This window comes from Alosa alosa, chromosome 20 (assembly GCF_017589495.1).
Source record: "Alosa alosa isolate M-15738 ecotype Scorff River chromosome 20, AALO_Geno_1.1, whole genome shotgun sequence".
NCBI lineage: Eukaryota > Metazoa > Chordata > Actinopteri > Clupeiformes > Clupeidae > Alosa > Alosa alosa.
This window is the reverse complement of record NC_063208.1, coordinates 187,185-205,394: the sequence shown is the minus strand read 5'-3', so window position 1 is coordinate 205,394 and position 18,210 is coordinate 187,185. Positions and strand designations below refer to the sequence as shown.

At 46.4% G+C, this 18,210-nt stretch overlaps 1 protein-coding gene across 1 annotated transcript in view; it reads right to left on the bottom strand.

Annotated features, from left to right (window-relative positions):
- Positions 1–471: 471 nt before the first annotated feature.
- Positions 472–18,210, bottom strand: part of ngly1 (N-glycanase 1) — a 20,399-nt gene continuing 2,660 nt past the window's right edge. The window contains 9 exon segments of the mRNA XM_048228909.1: positions 472–1,345; positions 4,099–4,276; positions 6,806–6,988; positions 7,349–7,435; positions 7,437–7,526; positions 8,878–8,988; positions 9,088–9,233; positions 15,230–15,351; positions 15,598–15,817. Of these exon segments, the coding sequence (XP_048084866.1) occupies positions 1,179–1,345; positions 4,099–4,276; positions 6,806–6,988; positions 7,349–7,435; positions 7,437–7,526; positions 8,878–8,988; positions 9,088–9,233; positions 15,230–15,351; positions 15,598–15,817 (1,304 nt within the window). The 3' untranslated portion in view covers positions 472–1,178.

The following is an 18,210-nucleotide window of genomic DNA, read 5'->3' as shown; positions in this document are numbered from 1 at the left end:
TGTATCCCGGCTATTGTTAAAATCGACGAGCGGTGGCACAAGGCCTACCTTCAAGCTGAGCTGCAACTTGCTGAGATATAAATACTGTACAAATGCTTACTTAAATAAATTCATATCATATCATATGAATTGCGTATAAAAAAAACAAACAATTATGACATTTAAATTAAGTCCATGTATAACGCGCGGCTATTTCCACGTTAGTTAAATTTTCATTCAGAAACAATAACAGCGCCGATGCGTCTGTCCGGCTTCTCCACCCGCACGGCGACGAAGCGAAGCCCCCTGGCTGACCAATACCGATGCAGAGTTTCGAGGAGCCGGTGCATCTTCCAATCACTGACAACCATCAGTCCACACCGACGAAACCCGGGATGAATCCGTAGACATGAACCCAGACAATGCTGAAAACTCTTTCGGCTGTGATCGATCGGCTACTACTCGGCGCACAAGAAAGTCCAGGCCAAAACATTTGAAAAGTACTGTGGCATTTTAATGTTTTGACAACTTCATAGAGGTAGAAAAGCATTTTCATATCGTAATTTAATAGTAGTGAATAAATGGAAATTTCAATTAGTCACACATATTTACAAATAGGCTAGGCTTATTTTATTTACAAACAACACATTTAATCTCAGAGATGCAATCAGGCCAGAATCCAATAGTATTAGCATCCAGGTAGCAGTACGTGTTAAAATACATGTACGTGGAACATCAACATTTCCAACAGTAATCCAACACACAGGACAGTATTTAACACAGAGACAAAAACAAGACAGATATGGTACTGCACTCACTCACTGATATGTGTATTCCTACTTGTATTGCATGACTAACAGTACTCCAGTACAGTCCATCAAATATTGCAAATCTCAGATTAGATTTGTTTCCCTAGAAAACCACCAGTAATAATAATAATAATAATAATAATTATTATAACAGACCAAATCGTTGCAGGTATGTCACCCTTCGCCATGTCTTCTCATATGAGAACTTTCAACTGTTCATCAAATTCACATTCAGGAGTTGACAGCATAATGCAAAAGATATTTAGATATTTATACAATACAAGAGTCATTTGCCTGCCAGTCTTATCTGAAGCGATCTGCTGACCTGTGATCTGGCATGCAGACGCCTACAGGACCATGTGAGAGTGTGTTGTTCGCCGCCCATCTTGCTCAGGCGTCTTCCATCTCCACGACGATCTCCAACGAGGATTTCTCCATCTCATTCAGACCCTGCCTGAACAGCTGAGCATGTTGCCATGACGACCCTCCATCCAGATCCACCGTGACAACCATTTCTGTGGCGCCAGCGAGGCTGGGAAACGTATGGGCCTCACCATCTGTGGGCATGGGCGCGCGCACACACACACACACACACACACACACACACACACACACTGTATTAGAAGCTTTACTAATGGTTAAAACTACTGATCACCTATATATCTGTCAGAGACAGCCAGTGCAATATCATTATGATATCCCTGCTGAAAAAAACAGCTAGAAACCAGCTTATGCTGGTAGCTGGTTTAAGCTGGTTTTAGCTGGTCTTTGCTGGTTTTCTTCCAGCTCTTGCTGGTCTTTGCTGGTGTAGCTGGTTGGGCCACCAGCTGGATATGCTGGCGTGACCATATGAGGAAGCTGGTCATGCTGGTGTGACCAGCCTGTTGTGTGGGATACAGCTGGTGCAAGATGGTCATGCTGGTGTGACCAGCCTGTCTTGTGGGATACAGCTGGTGCAAGATGGTCATGCTGGTGTGACCAGCCTGTTGTGTGGGATACAGCTGGTGCAAGATGGTCATGCTGGTGACCAGCCTGTCTTGTGGGATACAGCTGGTGCAAGATGGTCATGCTGGTGACCAGCCTGTCGTGTGGGATACAGCTGGTGCAAGATGGTCATGCTGGTGACCAGCCTGTTGTGTGGGATACAGCTGGTGCAAGATGGTCATGCTGGTGTGACCAGCCTGTCTTGTGGGATACAGCTGGTGCAAGATGGTCATGCTGGTGTGACCAGCCTGTCTTGTGGGATACAGCTGGTGCAAGATGGTCATGCTGGTGACCAGCCTGTCTTGTGGGATACAGCTGGTGCAAGATGGTCATGCTGGTGTGACCAGCCTGTCTTGTGGGATACAGCTGGTGCAAGATGGTCATGCTGGTGTGACCAGCCTGTCTTGTGGGATACAGCTGGTGCAAGATGGTCATGCTGGTGTGACCAGCCTGTCTTGTGGGATACAGCTGGTGCAAGATGGTCATGCTGATGTGACCAGCCTGTCTTGTGGGATACAGCTGGTGCAAGATGGTCATGCTGGTGACCAGCCTGTCAAGCTGGTCATGCTGGTTTGCTAGAATGACCAACATAAGCTGGCATGGCCAGTTAAACCAGCACTATAGACCAGCAACACCAGCTAAAATTACCAGCTTGAGGTGGTACGACAAGCAAAACCAGCTGAATTACCATCATAAAATGGGTTTTGCTGGTCTAGCAGGTCAGCCATCATAGGGTGGTCAAACAAGCTGGTTAACAAGCTTGTCAACCAGCAAACCACCTTTAGCTGGTCAGGCTGTTTTTTTCAGCAGGGATATTAATTATATCCACTATAACACTACGGCACATATGCATTTAACACTACTTTATTAATTATATCCCATTATGACAGTCAGGGTCCTGTGGTGCTTCCCAGATATTTGAACAGCAATGCCACCAGACGAGTTAGTTATGAGCTCAGTGCAGAATCTAATCATCCAGGCCACCAGACGGGGGCGCTCTACACCACTCCATCACTCCTGCCTAGGTCTAAACGCGGGTCTCTGGTCTAAACGCGGGTCTCTGGTCTAAACACTCGGGCTTAATCCTTTCTGCTCAGTGAAAAAAAATAAAAAATAATCGTCGCAGCTGTTCACCGTAAAGAAAGTCTGCTGCGTGCAACGTGCATCATGGAGAGGGACGAGGGCAGATCTGCCACCGCTGTGTGTGCCTTTAGCCTGGAGAAGAAGATGGAGTTGTGTGCAGCCTTTAGCCTGGAGAAGAAGATGGAGTTGTGCCTTTAGCCTGGAGAAGAAGATGGAGTTGTGCCTTTAGCCTGGAGAAGAAGATGGAGTTGTGTGCAGCCTTTAGCCTGGAGAAGAAGATGGAGTTGTGCCTTTATCCTGGAGAAGAAGATGGAGTTGTGCCTTTAGCCTGGAGAAGAAGATGGAGTTGTGCCTTTAGCCTGGAGAAGAAGATGGAGTTGTGTGCCTTTAGCCTGGAGAAGAAGATGGAGTTGGTGAAGAGTAAACTTGCCGCAGGTGAATTCCACCGCAGGAAGAGGGAGAGGGAGAGAGGGAGGGAGGTGATGCACCGTCGCTACTACAGGAGTGGGAAAATCAGAGGTCTGGAAAGTGTTTGGAGTGGTGCTGGATTCTGATGGAAATTCTACAGGTTATGTGCAATGCTCAAAATGCAAGGTGCTGATGAAATATGTGACCCTGCAAGGCGAAACCAGTCGCTTTGGTAAAATTTACAAAATTAAGTTATTGTACTCACATGAACTGCCATAAACTAAGCTTTCCAACAATATGTATATCGAGGGTAGGCTATTGCAAAAAGTATCGCTAAAATAACCACATGCAAAGTTGGCATGGTTCTTCCGTCACAATACGCCAGAAGAGGAGAAAATCACCGTTTTAAGTAAATTGTCACGCTAAAGTGTTGAATCTTCACCTAAATAACGTCAGGGTTTAACAGTCAAAACGTATGTTTTACGTCGGGCCGCGGGCCAGGTTCAGGCAGATAATTCATGTTGATGTGTCGGGTTACATCGCAGTGTTTCCCAGAGAATTGAATTCCATTTGTGGTGGTTGGTTTGCAGAATTAACTTAAATGCAACAGTTTTTAACAAATTAGCACAGCGTGGTTATGATGCTAACCAGATTTAAGCACAATTTAGTACAACCTGGAAAATCATTGTGGTGGTCAATGTTGATATTGTGGTGGGCCGCCACAAATAAGTCAATATATGGGACACTGCATCGGGTCTCTACGCGGATCTCTGGTCTAAACGCGGGACTCTGGTCTCAAGTGGGTCGGTCCAGTACCATTACGCGGGTTCAGTACCTCCAGGGAGATGGACGCTGTCCTGTCCTGAGCACACACTGCAGCGGGCGCGGCCCGACTCAAACGTCTCGGTGTGAGCAGTCACGGTGACCGTCCTTATCCGCATTCCCGCTGCCGCACAGTCCAGCCGCCAGCTGACCCTCCCAGAGCTGGAGCTCTCGATCCGCGCCAGGTACACCTGCACAGGTAAACAGAGCAGGTGAACAGAGCAGGTGAAGAGCCAGGTACACCTGCACAGGTAAACAGAGCAGGTGAAGAGCCAGGTACACCAGTGGGGTGTACTACGACTCTCGATTAGTGGGTTAGCGAGGTATGTTGCGCTCAAAGCCAGGCTATGCTGTGACACGAAAGTGGATTTGTTTTAGTGTCGCTATATCACCATGGTATCTTATGCTGTCAACCAAACCTGGTCGGGAGGAGGTTATGTGCTAAGTTATAGCTCAAATCGTGTAATCTACCAGACACTGACCAATCAATTGTCTCCGCGTGTAGGATTCTGTCATATATCTTACAGGTGGAGCTCCGCCTCTACTAACATTTTGGATCTCGAATGCGCTTTAATAGGGCGGTGCGTGCAAATATCCCACTATGGACGTGCATACCATACAACAACTGATGACAATTGATTTATTTGATGTTACAGGTTAGACACAAAAAAAGACCGCAGTGTAGATTAAGCTATCACTCAAGAATGCGGAAGTAATTGTTTTTAAATAGAGGCGGTCTTGTGCGTCTCCACGTTACACGATTGGCCAAAGTCATCCCAACACCAAGAACGCGCACAGATCTGAACTGAAAGCCTAGTTTGACAAATATATCACATAACTGCTATCGTAGTATCACTTAACGTATACCCCGGAGTCAAGGCTTTGTCAAGCCTCGATATGTCTACATAGCCTAGATATGTCTAACGTGCTTCGTAGTATACCCCATTGCACAGGTAAACAGAGCGGTGAGGAGCCAGGTACACCTGCACAGGTAAACAGAGCAGGTGAGGATTACACACAGAGCTTTGGAGTTGAGATTTACTCCATGGCAACCACAAGGCTTTACGGATTTCTAGTAATAATTGGTTATCGAGGTCCTTTACGTCACAAAGATTAACACATGGACAAAATCTCATACTGAGTTAGATTCCATGATTGACAGACTCTGAATTTAAACATCAAAAACCATTTGTAGAGTTTTTGTCATAACAATGGGTGACCGTTTCCACTCAAGCAACAAGAAGTGATTAAGAATAAAGTCTAAATCACAGAAGTGATTAAGAATAAAGTCTAAATCACGGTCTAAAGGTTCTTTCAGACATAAGTCCACATGTTCTGCAGATGTCAAGTGGTTGGGCCGTATATCTGAACAACAGAATCGGACATTTAGAACAGAATTGATCTGGCCCTTACACTACTCTCCTCCTAGTAGTTCAGACATTACATTATGCAAATGAGCGCATGTCTGAATGAAGCAAAGAACATGCAGAGATTCTGTTCATGTGCGTGTGTCGTTCACACTGATGTCGGCATAATGTCCGCATGTAACCATCATGTCTGAATCACCCGAGGGGTCGGACCTCCGTTTGACCAAGATCCGCATATAGTGTGGAGGACATGTCTCATAGTGTGGAGGACATGTCTGAAATCTATCAAAGGGAGTGAATGAATCGGAGAGAGAAACCAGGAAAGAAAGAAACAAAACAAGTTCACCATCTTCCAGTCCGTCTCCACTTTCCTGAAGCGCGCGCGCACACACACACACACACACACACACACACACACACACACACACACAGCAAGTTCACCTTCTTCCAGTCCATCTCCACTTTCCTGAAGCGCGCGCGAACACGCACACACACACATACACACACACACAGAGCAAGTTCATCTTCTTCCAGTCAGTCTCCACTTTCCTGAAGCGCACACACACACACACACACACACACACACACACAGAGCAAGTTCACCTTCTTCCAGTCAGTCTCCACTTTCCTGAAGCGCGCGCGCGCACACACACACACACACACACACACACACACACACACAGAGCAAGTTCACCTATTTCCAGTCAGTCTCCACCTTCTTCCAGTCAAGTCTTCCAGTCCGTCTCCACTTTCCTGAAACGCGCGCGCACACACGCACACACAAAACACACACACACACACACACACACAGAGCAAGTTCACCTTCTTCCAGTCAGTCTCCACTTTCCTGAAGCGCGCGCGCACACACACACACACACAGAGCAAGTTCACCTTCTTCCAGTCAGTCTCCACTTTCCTGAAGCGCGCACACACACACACACACACAGAGCAAGTTCACCTTCTTCCAGTCAGTCTCCACTTTCCTGAAGCACACACACACACACACACACACACACACACACACACACACAGAGCAAGTTCACCTTCTTCCAGTCAGTCTCCACTTTCCTGAAGCGCGCGCGCACACACGCACACACAACACACACACACACACACACACAGAGCAAGTTCACCTTCTTCCAGTCAGTCTCCACTTTCCTGAAGCGCGCGCACACACACACACACACAGAGCAAGTTCACCTTCTTCCAGTCAGTCTCCACTTTCCTGAAGCGCGCACACACACACACACACACACACACACACAGCAAGTTCACCTTCTTCCAGTCTGTTTCCACTTTCCTAAAGCGCCACACACACACACACACACACACACACACACACAGCAAGTTCACCTTCTTCCAGTCTGTTTCCACTTTCCTGAAGACGGATTCTCTCCTCCATGCTGCTGTCTCCCAGCCACTGATGACATCACCCCCGGCGCGTGTGTACAGGTCTGTCGCCGCGTTATAGCTGAGGCGGAACACTTTCTCACTCACCTCCGCCTCCGTGGGAACAAACACAAACCCTGGGGCGTCCTGCACACAACAACAACAACAACAACAACAACTGAGATGGAGAGGTGCGGTCAGTCACACCACAACAACAACAACAACAACAACAACAACAACAACAACAACAACAACAACAACAACAACAACAACAACAACAACAACAACAACAACAACAACAACAACAACAACAACAACAACAACAACAACAACAACAACAACAACAACAGAGATGGAGAAGTGCGGTCAGTCACACACAGAGATACGTGAAACTGCTGTCGGTCACCAGATATCTAGCAGCATTACTCCACACCTGTGCAGGTGAGATATCTAGCAGCATTACTCCTCACCTGTGCAGGTGAGATATCTATCAGCATTACTCCTCACCTGTGCAGGTGGTCCCGCCCCCGTTTCTCCTCGTGCAGCCCTCCAGGCCAGCGACCCTGATACACGGCCTCCCAGGTCTCCTGCCCGTCGGCGTCTTCGGGGAGATGAATTCCACCAGCTCCACTAGGAGGCGCTCTAGCAACACCTGACGCCGCTCGCTGCTCAAGGGCTGCTGACGCTGCAGAGCGCACGCACGCACACACACACACACACACACACACACACACATGCTTTAAAGGGTAGTTCCAGAGTTGAAACAACCTGGTCTATTTCTGGTTGATAACGGCTTCAAACTTTCGTTTGGGAACAAAATGACATTAAAGCGTACCTTTTGCCAAAATGCATCCTAGCGTGTTTTTGTGAATGTACCCGAGTCAAACTTTAGTTTAAGGCGAGACACAGCAGGTGAAAACATTGTTTTTTCCATGCACTGGTCAATTTCAAGATTTTGAGCTAGTCTGTTACCTTAGCATGTATTCTATCACACTACTACAACAAAAGTGTCAGATTTACACATTTAGGTGTTTATTTCATTATATTGTGTCAACTCGCGCCTGTATATTTATCCTAAATTCGGCGAAAGTTAGCATTCTAACCTTGCATGCACTCCCGCGACCCAAAACATATTGTGTGTAGTACCGTTGGAAAGCTCTGTTTTTCCTGTAGCACGCTATGTGATCCATATATGGACACTTCCTTTGTATCAGCAACCAAACGCGAAAGTTCAAAGACGAGTCTAGGCTGAGAACGGAATCTCATTGGCTGTCTTTCAAGGCCGTTTTCTCAAAATGAGTTTCCTCTCCCACTCTGAGCAAGAAAACTCCACTTCAGAAGCACTTACATACACCAAACTTTCTAGACTTAAGCCTAACTATATTTCGAAGATTTTTACAGAGGGGTTTGTTGATATATTATTCCTAGCCTGACTTACGTGACATTTTAAATGTGGCAAAAATCGATTTTTAGGGCTATTGACATCATACTCTGATTTACAGGATAACAAAAGTAGATATTCATAAATCCCTCTGTAAATTTTTCCCCATCTATTATCTGAACACAATGAAAACATAATTTTGAACCTGGCTGTATCCAATGCTCAGGTTTCTTGCCTTAAAATGTGTGCAAATTAGCGCATATATAATTAGATCATGCCTAAGTTTCTCATATTAATGTAAGTAATCAACTGGGTAAGTTTCATAGTGATATCTGCTTGTTAAAAATGTTACCCTATTCACCTGTAGTGTCTCGCCTTAAAAGCATAATTACATCCGAAGCGCCACTTTTAAGCTTGTCCGTGTTGTCGTTTTCGGGTCAAATGGCCTTTTGAATGAGAATCGTAGGGGCACTACTATTTTGACACATGATCGCGTCAAAATCGCTATTTTTAAAACACTAAGACGACTCGACACAACATGAAACTTTGATCGAAGTATCATCAGTGTCTACACATGAACTTGAGCATTGAGAACATTGTTTGTGCACACAGAGTTTACTAAAAGAAAGGCAGTTAGGATTAGCATTTCATCTACCGTGGCGTTGAGGGCGTTGACCGTGTGTAGAAGCCATGCCTCGTGGACCTGTGTCCGTCTGGACCGGACCTCAGCGTGCTTACACGAGTACCGCCAGGTCACATCCACCACCTGCACCAATCAGCTTGGAGTTAGAGGTCACATGATACAGATACACCAATCAGCGCTCAGTAACAGATGAAATGAACCAGCAGGATGGCGTGCACTGACCTGGTCCTTGGAGAAAGCCAGGATGTAGGAGAGCTTCTTGCCCCAGCCCACCTCGTACAGCAGAGGCTTATCGCAAGCGTTCTCACACGGGTCACAGTGCAGCCAGCGCTCCTGAGACTCGGAGTACAACTCTGTCCACACGTGGTCTACAGACAGGGACAGAAGGGAAGCCCAGGAGAGAGAGAGAGAGAGAGAGAGAGAGAGAGAGAGAGAGAGAGAGAGAGAGAGAGAGAGAGAGAGAGAGAGAGAGAGAAAGAAACCAGCCAAAAGTTTGATCACTCTTCTCTCTTACAGTAGCCACAGAGTAGTTCTCAGAGACATCTACATTACCCCGAATCCCCAGCATTCCAATATTAAGCACTAGAATTACCCAGAATGCACTACATTACCCAGCACGCCCACTGTGTATTGTACTGCTCATTATTCCAGACGCTACCACGCGTCCCTACCATGGAAGTGTCATATAGAGCTAGAGAGAAGGAGGAAGCACTTAATTTCACTGCCCCATGCTAGAGAGGGAGGAAGCACGGTCCCCATTCATTTCACTGCCCCATGCTAGAGTATATTATGTTGTCGATGTTGACGTAGAGTACTACAGTATGTTGTTGATGTTGTAGAGTACTACGACAACGTAGAGTACTATGGTATGTTGTCGCTGTTGTCGTAAAGTACTACAGTATGTTGTTGATGTTGTAGAGTACTACGACAACGTAGAGTACTATGGTATGTTGTCGCTGTTGTCGTAAAGTACTACGATATGTTGTCGTAGACCATGGGTTCCCAAACTCCATCAATGTGGGCCTCCCCTCTGAAAACAGTGACACCTCTGCCCCCAACTGACAAAACTAAATACTAAATACATAAATAATAAAGACATGGAGAGGGTGGAGAAGCAGACCGACTAAGCAGAGTCTCTCTCTCCTCTTCCCTTTAGTGAGGAATTGAACAGTTCAATGGCCCTAGGAACAAATGACTTCCTCAGCCTTTCAGTTGTGCATGGCAGTGAGCGAAGTCTCCAGCTGATCAAGCTCTTTTGGTTTTTGATAGTGCTGTAGAGCAGATGACATTAATTGTCCAAGATGTTGATCAGTTTATTTAGGGTCCTTTTGTCAGATATTGAAGTGAAGCACTCCAGTTCAGCTCCCACTACAGAGCCAGCCTTCCTTACCAGCCTGTCAAGTCGCCCAGCATCCTTCTTCTTTGTGCTTCCTCCCTAGCATACCACTGCACAGAAGAGGGCGCTAGCCACAACAGACTGATAGAACATCCTGAGGAGCTTGCTGCAGACATTGAAGGACCGCAGCCTCTTCAGGAAGTACAGCCTGCTCTGTCCTTTCTTGTAGAGTGCATCAGTGTTGGCTGACCAGTCCAGTTTATTGTCCAGGTGGAGACCCAGATACTTGTAGGTGCTTACCACCTCCACATTGACCCCATCAATTGAGACTGGTAGCAGAGCGGGCTTAGACCTTCGGAAATCCACCACCATCTCCTTGGTCTTTCAAGTGTTTAGTTGAAGGTGACTGAGTTTGCACCACTGCTAAAAGTCCTCCACCAGGCTCCTGTACTCCTCCTCTTGCTCGTCCCTGATACACCCCACAATTGCAGTATCATCAGAAAACTTCTGCATGTGGCATGACTCGGTGTTGTAGCAGAAGTCAGATGTGTACAGGGTGAACAGGACTGGAGAGAGCACAGTTTCCTGTGGCGCTCCGGTGCTGCTGATCACAGTGTCAGAGAGGCAGTTCTTCAGTCTGACAAACTGTGGTCGCTCGGTCACCCATCTGCAAGAGCTTGTCTCCCAGTCTGAGGGGTTGGATGGTGTTAAAAGCACTTGAGAAATCAAAGAACATGATTCTCACAGCACTTTTCCCCTTGTCTAGGTAAGAATGTGTCCTGTGTAGAAGATAAGTGATGGCATCGCCCGCCCACTTTCTCCTGGTATGCAAACTGTAGCGGGTCTAGTGCATGTATGTGCCTGGGGTCTGAGCATACCTAAGACCAGCGGCTCCATTGTTTTCATCACATGTGATGTTAGAGCGACAGGCCTGAAGTCATTAAGCTCGCTGGGGTGTGGTTTCTTGGGAACTGGGGTGAGACATGATGTCTTCCACAGTGTTGGAACTTGTCCGAGACGTAGACTCCAGTTGAAGATGTGCTTCAGTGGCTCCCCCAGTTCAGCAGCACAGGCCTTGAGTAGCCTTGGACACAGTCTGTCAGGCCTGGCTGCCTTACGAGGATGGAGTTTTTTTAAAAGATAATTTACTTGGTCCGCTGAAATGATGGGGGGGATGAGGGGAGTGGAGGGTGAGGAGGAGGAGGGGTGCTTCTGTGAGGGTTGTCGTGTGGCTAGAGACTGATGGCCATTGGCTGAAGCCATTGTTGCCACCCTGCTCGTGGTCACCATGTGGGGGAGAGGTGCGATAGCCTGATCAGCAGTGATGATGGAGGGGGGAGGGGAGGGAGGGGGGCAGCATCTGGGGTCTGAGTGTCTGATGGCTGTTGACTGAGGTCGTTGTCACCTCTTTGTTTGTGGTAGCCATGTGGGGAAGGGGTGCAATATCCAGTGATGGTGGGGGTGAATGTTGGTAATGGTAATGAGGTGGGGTGGGGGCTGGGGGATGGGCAATCGAACCTGTAATAAAAGTGGTTCAGCTGGTTCGCCCTGTCCAAGTCTCCCTCCACAGTGCTGCTGCTCTTCTTAAGGCCAGTGATAGATTTCATACAGTCCCACACCTCCTTCATGTTGTTATCTTGCAGCTTCTGTTCCATCTTCCTTCTGTAGTCCTCCTTTGCCTCTTTCAGCTTAATCTTGAGTTCCCCCTGTACTCGCCTCAGCTCTGCCATGTCCCCCTCCTTAAACGCCATCTTTTTCCTATTGAGAAGGGTCTTGACATTACTGGTTATCCAAGGCTTGTTATTTGGATAGCAGCGTACAGTCCTTGTGGGAACAACAATGTCCATACAGAATTCAGATAGTCAGCAGTGCAATGTGTGACCTCCTCTAAGGGCTTCTACATACTCGACGCACCCGACCGGGTAGCTGACACCGTGGACGCCAAAATGGCGTAGATCTCTGGCGCCAGGATTTTAGCCAGGTAGCCAGGCGAGGTAGCCGCACCACTCATTTTTTTTTCAGACGAAAGCCGACAAGGCGGAAACAGGAAGATGGACTAGTTCGAGGGCAAGCCGAGAGTTGCAGGTTTTGATACAGTCGGAATTTTAATAGTTTGCTGGATAAGTTAACAAAGTTACCAGTTTAGAGTTGCAACACATGGAATTAAGAGGAAAGAATAGAAACGATTTATTTTCAAACAAAGGATATCTATTAAGGCCTGAACAAAATCTCTTTCCACTTCAGGAAATTACACAAACTCAGCCAGCTGCTAGCTAGCTAGCCAGCTAACTAAACAGTTTAAATTATTAAAATTTCCCTCGGGATGACTAAAGTATCTATCTATATATCCATCTATCTATCTACCTGTGCGCACACCTTGGAAAGTAGATGATAATGATGGTGGTAGTTGTGAGTAGTAGCAACCAAAGTCTGAAGTACCATCACAGAGGCTAGCTAATAGCAGAGCCCGTTTACATTCTCTGCTACTAGTGTTTCTTAATGCAGCTTCTTCTGCTGTGTAACGTAGTTAGCGTTAATCTTTTCACAACAGTGACACCTCTGTTCAGGAGAATATTGCAACTAGTGTCGTGACCACGACGCGCGAGTATAAATGGTTACGACGCTTCTGTGACATCACATTGTCGCGCTACCGGTCGGGTGCGTCGAGTATGTGGAACGTTTAAGTCCTCTCCATTCAGTAGCACACTCCAGTCAGTGGACTCAAAGCAGTCTCTCAAAGCCTCATCCGCTTCCGGTGTCCACTTCCTGAAGGTGCACGTGGCAACTGGTAGCCTCTGAACTTTTGGCTTGTACATTGGCTGCAAATGAATGAGGTTATGGTCCGACTTCCCCAGTGGGGGAAGGGGGGTGGCACTGTAAGCATCCCTCACGTTTGCATACATGAGATCTACTGTCCTGTTTTTCCTAGTTGGGCAGTCAACAAACTGGTAAAAGTTTGTGAGGGTGGAATCCAGTGTAATGTGGTTAAAGTCACCAGAGATCGCAAAGAAGGCATCACTGTGCTGAGTTTGGAGCCTAGCGACTGTAGAGTGAATGACGTCACACGCTGTCCGGGAGGGCTTGAGGCGGCACGTAGACACAAACAACAATGGCGGGCGAGAACTCCCTCGCATGTAGTATGGTCGTAGACTGACCGGGCTAGTAACTCCACATCCTTACAGCATACAGTCTCCTTCACTGTAACATGTCCGATTTACCATCTATTGTTTATGTATAGCACCAGTCCGCCTCCCTTCTTTTTGCCAGAAAGTTTATTGTCTCTGTCCAAACGAGCTACACTGAAGCCGGGCAGCTCAACGTTAGCTGGGGGGATATGGCTTGTTCGCCACGTCTCCGTAAAGCATAGCAAACTACAATCCCTATACAGTTTCTGATTTCTTACCAGCCAGTTCGTCAGTCTTGTTGGCCAGTGAGTTCACGTTTCCCATAACCATCGAAGGAACTGAGGGCTTGTGTCTCCACTTCTTCTCCCGACGTCTAGTCCTCACTTTAACTCCCGCTCTGCACCCCGAAAGCACCACAGCTCCTCCGGGATGTTTACGTGAACCCTGCCAGCATTCCGTCGTATAGGTCTAATTGAGTGCCTGTCACTAAGACGTTCGTCAGGGAACCCTTGCACTAAAACACAGTTAAAAGGCTGCTGATGTGTGGATGCAATTCATAACGTAGTTAGTTCAAATAATGGTTCGTAGCCTACTTCTCCTTGGGACAAGCACTTTTGAGTCTTGGAAAACACTTTTCCATTTATATCGGGATTTTGCAAACATTCAGAGTCAATAAAATGAGCCCTGTATGAGTAACAAAATTGACAAGCAGCTGTAAGTAAGCATGCTAAACTTTACATCCAAACAGTCTGCTAACGTTAGCTTCGAGATACTGCTTGATTGCATAACTTAACTTAGTTTAGTCTCCTCAATGTACTATGTTGTGATAAGACCTTAGCAGAGTTAACGTTAATGCAGCAGTTTTGAACAAATGGTCACGATGCTAAGCGGATTTAATAGTAATTTAGCCCGCCGTGTTCTATGCAATGCTGAATGGCAACAACAATCCTTCAACAATTTTGTTAAATGTACATGCAGAGGAGGGGCAGCGGGCTCGTTACGAGAGAGAGCAGGCAGGGCAAGGAATGGCTGTGTGCGTAAAAAGCACAGCTCAATGAAAGGATTTCATCTTATCTTTAATTTAAATAGGCCGGTTTTGATTTCGTGGCGCCCCACCACAGATTAGTCAACGTATGAGAAACACTGAAGGTGTAAAATTAAAATATTTGGCGGCACGCATTATGCTTGACTTAATCGTAAGATATTTTGCGCCAACGCCATCGACACGCTTTAGCGTTGTCCCAGCCCTAGTTGTCGTAGACTATTACGGTATGTTGTCGTAGAGTACTACGGTATGTTGTCGATGTTGACGTAGAGTACTACGGTATGTTGTCGTTGAGTACTACGGTATGTTGTCGTAGAATACTATGGTACGTTGTCGATGTTATCGTTGAGTACTACGGTATGTTGTCGATGTTGACGTAGAGTACTACGGTATGTTGTCGTAGAGTAGTACGGTATGTTATCGATGTGGTCATAGAGTACTACAATGTGTTGTCGATGTGGTCATAGAGTACTAGAATGTGTTGTTGATGTTGACGTAGAGTACTACGGTATGTTGTCGATTTTGACAGAGTACTACGGTATGTTATCGTAGAGTACTATGATATGTTGTTGATGTTATCGTAGCGCAATTTCCTGCTGGGAGAATCAACCAATCCACACGGATGACGTAATTCCTGGCAATCGGAAATGTGGCACGTGTTTGTGAACATGGGGTCAGAAGTGAGCACATTTTTTAAAATGGTGGTAACTAACTAGCTGGTAACTAACTAGCTGAAGCGAACCCTCCAAAAGGTCCATACACAGCTATGACAGCTGGGGCAGACTGACCTGTGCTGACCTGTGCTGACCCATGCTGTCCCAGACTGACCTGTGCTGACCCATGCTGACCCAGACTGACCTGTGCTGTCCCAGACGTAGCGTGCCTCCAGTCCCAGGGCCCTGCAGCAGAGTGTGAAGCAGTTGGCCCACTCTCCACAGCGCCCCCTCCTGGTCTCCAGCAGCTTCTCAGGGTTGTTGTACCTGCAGGCACATGGGGAGGATTCCACATCAAAACCAGAGACACAGCACTCAAAGAATCTCCCATAGAAATGTATTAGGTTAGTTTGTAATGTGATTTTACATTATATTATCTGCATACCCAACTTAAAAACAATGAAGAAAAGTGAACACTTGCTACGTAAATCAAGAATTTGAACCATACCCCAGTCAGCAGTTGCATTAAAACACACCCCATACCTGGGGAATCTGGTGGAGAATTGGCAGTACCTGGGGAATCTGGTGGAGAATTGGCAGGCTTTGCAGAAGTGATTCTCCACGCGACTGGCATCCCAGCGGAGGTCGTCGTCGGAGGGCGGGAGTGAGCCAGCCGACTGGGTCTTGCCCCCGCACCGCGAGCAGGCCAGGCTGTCCACCCAGGAGAAGAACTCGCCCTTAAACCACTGCAGCAGCTCCATCACCAGCAGGTCCTCTTCACGCAGGGAGCAATCTGCACACCACAGGGGAACACACACATTAATATCGCACAGGGGAACACACACATTAATATCGCACAGGGGAACACACACATTAATACAATTTGGCAAAAATTTTGCTGCTCTACACAGAGAGCAGTCTACACACACCTTAATATCGCACAGAGAGCAGTCTACACACACCTTAATATCGCACAGAGAGCAGTCTACACACACCTTAATATCGCACAGAGAGCAGTCTACACACACATTAATGTCTGGATGGAAGGGAATCGCCAGAGAGCAGTCCGCACACCACAGAAGCATTTCTACTGGGGATTTGGAAATTTCTATTCGAATGTGGTGTTTTGGGGGGGGGGAATAGCAATTAGCCTAACAATGTCGTAATCCGCAGAATATGTAGCAGCGAGCAGCCTGAGTTAACATCAGCCATCTGATAACGCTACACCCTGACAAGCTGGGTAGGTAAACAGTCCGAGGACGAGGAACCACGCAGCTAAAAGCAGGCAAGAGTTAGGTTTTTACCTCCCTCCTCTAGGCTATATCCAGTGCTTTTGTCACTTCTCTGATAGGCATAATGGTCCATGCTAATTTGGCGTCATCAAACATAGAGGCAATTAATAAAGTGCTAGTGGTATGGTCGTTCATTCAGTGTGTGTGCGCGCGTCTCAATAAAGTGCTAGTGGTATGGGCGTTCATTCAGTGTGTGGTATGGGCATTCGATCTCAACAAAGTGCTAGTGGTATGCATGCTCATTCAGTGTGTGTGCTGCCCCTCAATAAAATGCTAGTGGTATGGGCTGCTCATTCAGTGTGTGTAAAAGGCTGGCCTGGCAGTGAAAAGAAATTGAAACCACTCAAGTTCCACAGATATCGTTGGTAGACTGAGTTTTGTTCAATATAACAAGTCAACCACGCGTTTATAGTGGAATTGGCAATGCATAAGCCCGTTTATACAGTGGATAGAGATGCATCGTAAATATTAATAATAGGCAAAAATTTGAGCATTAAATATTTTAATATAATTTGATTATTAAAAAATAATAATGAATGAAATTCAAATTGGGTTATGGATGAAGATTGACAGCCCTAATTTCTACAGATCTGTTCAGAGAGCAGCATTTCTACAGATCTGTACATCACAGCAGCATTTCTACAGATCTGTCTCTGTAAACGTTGCCCTGATGGCTTTACATTTTGTTCCAACAGCTGTTCCATATCTACTGACCACCGGGTAGTGTTCTGAGCTCTTCCATATCTACTGACCAGGTAATATTTCACAGTTTTTGCGATTTCACCAGGGAGCTGCCAGCCAAATTGCAAAGCTGGTTCCTGGCCTGCAGGGTGCTACCAGCTATACTAGGTGCACAATTCTCCCTCCTAGCTCATCATCAGAATGACTTTGAAGCTGTTACATTACGGTAAAACAGACTTGTACAGGATGCCTGTTATATGAGCGTAAAACAAACTTGTACAGGATGCCTGTTATATGAACGTAAAACAAACTTGTACAGGATGCCTGTTATATGAACGTAAAACAAACTTGTATAGGATGCCTTTAACAAGTCAGAAAATGGAACAGGCTATGTTTACATGTCCAAATGGAACAGGCTATATTTATAAAATGGAACAGGCTATGTTTATATGTTCAATGGAACAGGCTGGAACAGGCCATGTTAATAAAATGGAACAGGCTATGTTTATATGTTCAATGGAACAGGCTGGAACAGGCCATGTTTATAAAATGGAACAGGCTATGTTTATATGTTCAATGGAACAGGCTGGAACAGGCCATGTTTATAAAATGGAACAGGCTATGTTTATATGTTCAATGGAACAGGCTGGAACAGGCCATGTTTATAAAATGGAACAGGCTATGTTTATATGTTCAATGGAACAGGCTGGAACAGGCCATGTTTATAAAATGGAACAGGCTATGTTTATATGTTCAAATGGAACAGGCTATGTTTATATGTTCAATGGTAAGGAATTCCATTTCCACGAAGTGTATGACTATATTTTATATTTTTATATTTTGAAACACAAACACTGCAAGGCATGTGCAGCAGAACTGCAAGAAAATCAATGTATATCAACTATGCTACTATGTCTGCACACACACACACACACACTCTCTTTATCTCTGTCTACTCACAGATGCATACTCTGAGTCTACCCACCCTGCCCACCAAGAGCACCAGCCTTGAGTCAAGCCTCAATGACCGCTCAACAACTTTTCACTGACCACACGACAGCCCCACTGACCACATGACAGCCCCACTGACCACACGACAGCCCCACTGACCACATGACAGCCCCACTGACCACATGACAGCCCCACTGACCACACGACAGCCCCACTGACCACACGACAGCCCCACTGACCACATGACAGCCCCACTGACCAC